Source organism: Gossypium raimondii, chromosome 9, assembly GCF_025698545.1.
Source record: "Gossypium raimondii isolate GPD5lz chromosome 9, ASM2569854v1, whole genome shotgun sequence".
Taxonomy (NCBI): Eukaryota; Viridiplantae; Streptophyta; class Magnoliopsida; order Malvales; family Malvaceae; genus Gossypium; species Gossypium raimondii.
The window spans coordinates 7079830-7089004 of record NC_068573.1 but is presented as its reverse complement, the minus strand read 5'-3'; the positions used below and the strand labels follow the sequence as shown (position 1 = coordinate 7089004).

At 35.9% G+C, this 9175-nt stretch overlaps 1 protein-coding gene across 1 annotated transcript; it reads right to left on the bottom strand.

Annotated features, from left to right (window-relative positions):
• Window positions 1–313: 313 nt before the first annotated feature.
• Window positions 314–2156, bottom strand: LOC128032445 (paired amphipathic helix protein Sin3-like 2). Its single transcript, XM_052620583.1, has 6 exons — window positions 2097–2156; window positions 1858–1933; window positions 1142–1333; window positions 871–1051; window positions 690–785; window positions 314–581 (listed from the first exon to the last, which is right to left on the bottom strand). The coding sequence occupies exons 2-6, from the start codon at window positions 1929–1931 to the stop codon at window positions 441–443; spliced, it is 684 nt and encodes a 227-aa protein (XP_052476543.1). The 5' UTR covers window positions 1932–1933; window positions 2097–2156; the 3' UTR covers window positions 314–440.
• Between the last annotated feature and the right edge of the window lie 7019 nt (window positions 2157–9175).

The window sequence follows — 9175 nt, the reverse complement described above, 5'->3', positions numbered from 1 at the left end:
TTTTTAAATTACATGTGCCATGACATTTTACGAAAATACATGTACCAAAATGTGACATTATCTCTATAATAATTGAACATGTTCACTATCTAGTTATCATTTTCACACTTTATTTTAAAAAAATTATGTATAATAAGTTATCAAGCATATTTAAAAAATTAAATTATTAACAAAATAATATGAATGTAAACTGGGCATGTGTATATACGTATATGATCCTTTGCAAGTTGTGGGAGTGATGGGGTTATATCTCAGACACCAAATACAAATCCGGTGGGTCAATTCAATGAACAATTAACAACATAGAAAAAAGTAGAAAATGATCAAGGAATGATGTATAAACATGCTCATCACGTTCCTGCATGGTAAGATTGCATAAATTAGAGACAGCAATTGCTATCCGAATATTAGGGGACAATGGTTTCAGTATTTCACTTCTATTAGCGTTCTAAATTCGAATGCTTTGTCAAATTCAGAAATCTTTTCTTCCGGAGAAGCCTTGTACTCGTCCACGCCCTTCGGTAAAAACCAATATGGAAGTCATAAAGAAGATCTGGATGGTCCTCAAAAAGAGAAGCAAGCTGAAAGCAATGAAACAAAGAACACATGATATTTTCTGAAGAAAACAAGAGATTAAGATTCAGTAAATACCAAAGAGCAAATGAACACAGTTAACAAGAAGACATTACCTCAGTATAGACCTCATTTCTGTCCTTGTGCTCCTGGTACATACTCAAAATACCCACAAATGATTTATAAACATGCTCATCATTTTGGAAACGTTTCTGCATAGTAAAATGGATAAATTAGATGGCTAAACATGGGCATCAATAAGCGGAAGATTATGGCACAACAATTTCAGTATTTCACCTTTATTTTGTTTACAAAACTGATTGCTTCATCTAATTCATCAGTCTTTTTTGGAGGAGCCTCATCCTCGTCAAGGATAATTCCATATTCCTTTGGCAAAAAGGTATTAAATCCATAAATCAAGTTGTTATGCCCTTTGAATAACTCTTTCACTCGGGCAATGACACCAGCAGTGTCAGTCCTGCAGAAGAAAAAGATGTACGGACATTTAGTAGTTCAAACAACAATTCATTGTCCGTCAAGAAAACTTGGCATTTTGAAAATGGGATACCTTCGAGCCACGAAATCCTTCATGACTTCAAGGAACATGTCGTACTTCTCTTTTTGATCCTGAAAGATCTCCTTGACTTCCATTAAATATGTGAAGGCCTCGTTCATAGCCAGTGTCTGCGACATACTTCCCCCTCCCCCTTCCCCTCCACCTGTACCGCCACCTCCACCAGGCATTTGGTTTTGCGCGTAGCTTAATAGGTAGATATAATGAAAGAAAATTCAGAACTACATCCTTCTCCACAATACTGAATAAAAAACTCTACGAATTGGGCTAAACATAATTTACTTTCAACAGATGATTAATCTTAAAAAGAGCTAAAGATCCCTTTAGTTAAAAGTGTTATTTACCAAATATTACAAAACCAAGTAGCAAATCTTACTTTATGTACTGATCCAAGAATCATAGACACCAATATGATTCAACCAAAACGTGATAAATCAAAAACATAAACGAATCACTCAATTCAAAGTGATAAACAATACAATCCCACATGCAAATCCAACAAAATTCTCAGTTAAATCTCACCAAAAAAGACCATTAAAGCTGAGAACAATAACTAACCGGCAACAAAAATTAGGAAAAAAAAAACCAATTTATCAAAAAAGCCGAGCATTATCATATTAAAACAAAACCAACCAAAATAACCCTAAAAGAGAAAGCGAACAGATTATAAAAACAGACGAACCAACAACAACAAAAAAAAGACAACTTACGATTCAGCCTTTGAAGAAGCAAATGGACGTTTAAATTGAGAACCAGAATATATATCATCTCTTATTCGCTTCATCCCTATAAACCCAAAAAAAGAGTGAATTCTTTTCATATAGGAGTAGTCTTTGAAGAAATAGAAACAAACCCATTTCAAGAATTGGATTAAAGAAACTTAAAGAAACTTACTTTCCAAATCTTACATGAAGAAAAGACGAAGAAACTAACCCAGTTAAAACCTTACTGTTTCCGAAAACTGGTGAAGAACAGAGAGAGATGGCTGAATGTTTGTTTGTGTTGTGCGTGCTGTTCTTTGTTTTTGTGCTGTCTTCCTTATTGGGCCTTTTCTCAGTTCCATATTCAACTATAGGCCCAATTACTCTTTAGTTAATTTAATCATCATTTTAACGAGACCGAATCAATCCATTTTTATGATCTTGATTTAAAAAAAAATACCATTCTAAATTATTTGTTTTACAAGAAAGAAATTAAAAACCATAACTAAATTAGACGAGGTCACCCTCTTTTAGAGCAATTATCATGTATCAATTGAAGGACTTCATCTGATGGTTACATATAGGTATACCCAGAGACTTCAAAAATACCAATGCTACTAAACTATCGGCTACTCTATTACTCTCTCTGAAGACATACGTAACTCGTACCATCCAAGAAAATTAAATTAGATCTTTAATTGCTCTTAACATAATTAAGAATTTCTACTCAACTGACTTTGCTTGAATCAACTGAATAAGTACAATACTATCCATCTCAAACTCCACCAGTTTAAAACCAAGGTTCCAAACAACTTGCAGTTCTTCTAAAACATCTCAAAGCTTGACATATAAGATAGAACAACCAATATTCCTCGAAAACCCCATACTGATCTTGAATTAGACCACCCGCATTATTAATCGCACCATCAATGAGCTTGGGTTAATTATTTTATGAGTAAATTATAAAAATAGTCCATTATATTTATTTAAATTTATATTTTGATCACTAATGTTTTAATTGTTACGATTCAGTCACAAACGTTAATAATTTCTAAATTTACAATTTAGTAGGCGTAAAGAAGATCACATGTGACAATGTGCCTGTAGTTAAACTCCAACTTAAAAGCCATGTCAGCACTAGGGGTGTTCATTCGGTTAACCGACCGGTTAACTGACCGGTTAACCGACCCGAAATAACATTAACCGAATTAACCGACCTTTCAAAATTTTTAATCGTTAACCGAACCGAAATTTTTTCAAAAAATTAACCGAACCAAATTTTTCGGTTAATTGGTCGATTAATCTGAATTAACCAAAATTATATATTTTTATTTTTGGTTAAAATTAATCAATTACCCGAATTAACCGAATTAACTGGATTACCCGAATTAATCAATTAACCAAATTGAATCACTACATAATTAAATTATTTTAGACTTTTAGACTTTAGTTTTAGAATTTTATTTTATTTATTAAATTATTTGTAATTTTTATGATTGGGTTGGGTTGGGTAATTGGGTTGGGTTGAATATTTGGGTTTGGATTGGGTTTAGGTGAATAGTGAGCCTATTTATATATTATAATTTTATTTATTAAATTTTTCGTTAAACCGAAAAATTGATTAACAAATAGGTTTGAACTGAATTAACCGTTAACCAAAAAATTAAAAAATAATTAACCGACCTCCGACCGAAAAAATTCGGTTAACCGACCGATTAACCGAATTCGGTCGGTTAACCGAAGTTTTTCGATTTTACCCGAATTTTGCACACCCTTAGTTAGCACCACATAATTTTAACCATATTTAAAAAAAAACCTTTTTTTCTTTATTTTCCTTTCATTTATTTTATTTTTTCTTCATTATATCATTTCCTTTCCTTTTTCTTTTTTGTTCTTTTCCTTCCTTCTCATCTCCCTTGGCAAAGCCCTAACTTCTACATAGAGCTGTCGTCATCACCCATTCCGGTGTTGTCATCGGCACTGACCTAACCCCCACTATCAAATTGCTCTTCTCTCTCTCTCTTCACCCTCCTCAACCTCGCTAGCACCCCCTCAACTCTCAACACTATACCCAGAACTTACAACCACCATCAAGCTTACCATTGGCCACCGCCTCCCCCATCACCACTGAACCATTGCACCTTCACCATCTCTTCTCTCTTAGCTTCCACACTTCTACAACTCACTTTCCCAAATAGAACCTAACCCTCACCTTTACCTCACCCAAAGTCCTTACTCACCATCCATCTCTCATCCTTATTCCTTCGTCATCATCGACACTACCTAGCCTCTCTACCAAATCCCAAATAGAAAATCACCAAGAAACCATGTAGTAAAGAGAATTAAAGATCAAATCCAAAAAGAGAAGGAAAAGAAAAAGTCATAGATCTAGCCAAGCTCGATTAACGAGTTTAGAGGTGATTTTTTCGAAATCTAAACGGTGGAATGGGAGGTTGCAAGGGAGAGACGAATATAATTCCCTATTGGGTCGATTGGACAACGGATTTAGGAGATTTGAGAGGTTTGTCATTTGAACTTCGGATTTAAATTTGTGGAATTCGGGGCCGTTTCACGGAGAACTAAGCTAAGAAAGAGAAAGAGAAAGAGAAAAAAAGAAAGAGAAAGAGAAAGAGAAACGTACTTGTACGATTCTTGATAGAAGAGAGAGAGAAGTGACAATATAGAGAGAAGATAGAGAGAATTAAGAGAAATTAGAGGAAGAAATCTGGCTCAATAACCTTCATTTTTGCATAACTGCCTTTGGTCCTTGTTACTGAATATAAAGGAAAGAAAAATCCAAGGAAATACAACTTTAAAAGTTGGTTAAAACAAATGGTAAATTAAACAGTAATTAATGAAGCTAAATGCTTCATTTAACTAAACCTTTTTGCGCATCGATTCATTAATCTGTTCCTCCAAAACGCTTCATTTTGCCATGGTTTAATTTTAACTCGTGACAAATACCCTCTGCTTGAAAGGATCCTTGACTTTAAGGATTAAGGGGTGGGGACTTCTCATTGAGTTGTTGGAAGGGTTCCCATGTAGCATCTTTTGGGAACGATTGTGCCCATTTCACCAAAACCTCAGTGACCGCAGCGTTGCCCTTTTTCACCATTTTTCATTCTAAGATCTTAGTAAGTTCTTTAGCCCAAGTTCCCTATTTATCGATGACTAGTAAGTAAGCCTGAACAGGAGTTGCACCAACATGGCTTTTCAGCTGTGAGACATGGAAGGTGGGGTGCACACAAGATCCTTGAGGAATTTTGAGCCTGTAAGCCATCTTTTTGACCTTATTCTCTACTTTGAAAGGTCCAAAAAACTTGGTAGCTAGCTTCCGATTCAAGATTCTCCTTACTGAATGTTGTCTATAGGGTTGGAGTTTCGGTTAGAGTATGCCCAAAGATCAATCATGAGATGGTTGTAATAACACACTTGATTTATCATGTTTATTAATATAAGGCGTTACCATTATTATTTCAGTTTCTTTTCTGTGTGTATAAATAAACTGTTTTATAATAATGTCCTGAGAATAATATGATTATTCTTAAAAGGTCCTTAGTCAAGTATTATTGTTGGATAGGACAACAATAATGCATTAAGACTAACATGTAGTTGATTGATGATAAAGAGTTGTCATTGATATGGAGTGTTAGAATCGATGCATGAATATGTGTGTTAGAGAACAACATATTGGACTGACCCGTTATGAGTATGTTTCTTGGATTATTATGTAATTGTCACGACATTACTCATAGTGATTAATATTTATATGATTCTCAGACTTGAGATCATCATAATCCCAACATCGTGAGTTGTATATTTTGATACAGTCAAACGTACACCGTAACTGGTTGTTCTATAAAGGCTGATGTTGGATATATCACAATCTATGTAGAGGGATATGGTTGATCGATATAGGATAAGTCCCTCATATATAATGGGAGTAATATCTTAGGCCACTTGATTGAGTGAGACTAGAAATTCATGGCCATGCTCAAATAAGTTGATATGAGATGTCATACTTAATTGTATATCATAGTCTACTTAAGATATCAAGGAACATGGAATGGAGTATGCAAGTGTGACTATTCCATGACTTGTGTTCAATCCAGAGATAAATGACTTAAGGATTAGTGCATGAAAAGGTTAATCATAAAAAGGTTATGTCGAACCATGATTTATTGTGACTTAGGTAGCAATGATGCATTGTTAGGTGCCACTCATTGTTTGTAACATTGGAATCGTTCTAATATTACTGCTAACGTTACAAGAACCAATAGAGTCACACCCTATAGTTGAAATGAACGGAATAAAACATAATTGGTATTGTGTTTAGTTGTTGCATGAATTAAATTAATTATAGAATTAATTTAATTGGGTAATCAAATATCGAACACATTCTATGTACAAGGTTGTTGTACACATAATGAGAACATGATTTTGGTTCGTATATAAATAAATATATTTTACCAAAATCATTATTATAATTAATGTAATTATAATTTTCGGTTTTTAAACATTATTATATTTATTTAATTTTGAGAAACCCTAAAAAATAGGATAGATATAAAATCCCGTTTTCCCTTTGCTTGGTGAGTCTAGCAGTCGTCAAAGCAAGGTCTTCTCTAAAACTGTTTTGGGGATTCCTTCCATTCATTGTCAACTGGGTGGATTACATAGAGGTCGGAGTCACGAAAGATTGAGGCTTGGTTTAATAGTAGATCAGGTTATTCATTGTCGAGTCATTGCTGTCTACTCAGAATCACCATACGGTAATTTCGAAACCCTTTTTCACCCCGATTCGTTCCTCACACATGGATCCATGGTTAGGATCTCTGGGTGTTTTATTTTTTCGCTGCGCCGTAGGGGTGCCGGCGATCCAACAGTTTCAGTTAAAAAAAGTTCTCTACCTCAAACTGTCTCTCTGTTTGATGCTTGTCAGCTTGTTGTTTCATTCGATCTTGGGCGCTCTTCAAGTGAAATTGTATCAACTTCTTAGCAACTTCTCTTTGTTGTAGTTCTCTATCCACAATAGCTACCAGGATGTTCCAGCCGAGTATGGTAAATGGAGGGGAAAGTTTTGCCTATATAGAGCCTCATATGGTGTGACTTGGATGATTAAGTGGAGGGTGGTGTTGTACCACCACTCGACCAAAGGAAACCATTTCTACTAGTCTTGTGGCCTCTCTCTTGTCATGTACTTCAAGTATCCTTCGAGGCACTTGTTCACATCCTCAGTTTGTCCATCTATCTTGGGTGGTAGGTAGTGGACAAATGTACCTTGGTGCCCACATTTTTGAAAAGATCTTACTAGAAGTTACTAACAAAGACTTTTTCCATATCAGAAATGATCAATTTTGGCATCCCATACAACTTATACACATTGCCCATGAACTCTTGAGCTACAACTACAATAGTAAAGGGGTGTGCCATTGTTACAAAATGAGCATTCTTGGTGAGAAGATCAACTACTACAAAAATGACAGTTTTACCTTTCAATTTTAAGAGTCCCTTAATGAAGACAATGAAGATGGAAGACCAAGCACGATCTGGGATTAGAAGTGGTTGCAAGAGGCCAAGAGATGCCACTACTTTTGACTTACATCTTTGGTATGTAGAACACTCCTTCACCGACTTTTTGACATTTGTGGTCAAACCCTTCCAATACAAAAGGCTTGTCAGCCTATTTCTGGTAGGATGTTCCCTTTAATGTCCTCCTAAGGTGCTTGCGTGAAAGAGTAAAATAGTTCCTGTTTGAGACCAACAACATTCCTTACCAGAATCTTCCCCTTATTTCAAGAAATCTACCATCCCATGAGTACTTAGGGTGGTTGGAGCCTTGTTGCTGGACTTCTAAACAGAGTTTCTGAACCTTAGGATCCACTACGTAAGATGCTTGCACACTAGATAATGGATTAGAATTGATGGTGCTTCCAATGAGCTATAGATACTACCCTTCCTTCAAGTCTTACTTTCTTGATAAAGCATCTGCTACTAGGTTGCCAAACCCTTTCCTATAGACCACATTATAGTCACAACAGAGTATTTTTGCTACCCACTTTTGCTGGAAAGGAGTGACAGCCATTTGATCAGCCAAAAACCTTAAGCTTTAGTGGTCAGTCTTGATTTTAAAGTACCTTCCCACTAGGTACGAATGCTATTTCCTCACAGCTAAGAGCACATAAAGTATTTCTTTTTCATATATGGAAAGGGCTTGATGCCTTATTCCTAACCCTTTACTAAAGTAGGCTACTGGCTTCCCTTGTTGTTAGAAGACTGCCCCCACCCTATATTTGAAGCATCAGTGGTCACACAGAATTCCAGGCCAAAGTCAAGTAGAGTCAAGACAAGTGCTGAGCATAGGGCTTGTTTCAAGTGTTCAAAAGTAGTAGTGGCTTGTTCACACCATCCCCAAGCATCTTTCTTAAGTAAGTTGGTGAGGGGTCTTGCAATGACACTATAATTTCTGATAAAGCTTCTGTAATACCTTGAAAGTCCAAGGAAGCCCCATAACTCCTTGATGGAAGTAGGAATAGGCCAAGTTGCCACACTTTCTACCTTAGTTTTGTCCATAGAAATAGTCCTCTTGGTGATGATATGCCCCAAATACTCCACTTGCTCAGTCCCAAATGTGCATTTGCTCTTTTTAACAATTAGCTGATATTGTCTTAACGGTGCAAAAATTTCCCTTAGGTGACTCAAGTGTTCTAACCAAGTGGGAGAATATACAAGAATATCATAAAAAACACAAGTACTATCTTCCTTAGTAGTAGTTTGAAGATGCTGTTCATTAACCCTTGAAAGGTAGATGGGGTATTAGTGAGCCTAAAAGGCATCACCAAGAACTCAGAATGGCCCTCATATGTCTTGAAGGCTGTCTTGGGAATGTCAGCTTCATGCATTATAATCTGGTGATATCCCAATTTCAAATCCAGTTTAGAGAAAATCTTAACTTGTCTAAGTTCATCTAGCAACTCCTCGGTGATGGGAATGGGAATCGGTCTTTGATTGTTAATTGGTTAATGTGTCTATAATCAACATAGTATTTCCATGGACCATCTTTTTTCTTGACCATGACTAATGGTGAAGTAAAACGGCTAGAGCTGTCCCTTATTATCCTAACATTGAGCATCTCTTTAACCAATTTTTCAAGCTTGGATTTTTGAATCATAGGGTACCTATAGGGCCTTAGTTTGACAACTGCCCCTTCATCTTTAAGGGTATCTTATGGTCTTGAAGCCTTGTAAGGGGTAGGCTAGAGATAGTCTGAAAATTGTCCTTAAACTCACTAAGGAGCAGCTGTAGTTCTTCTGGCACTGACTGCACT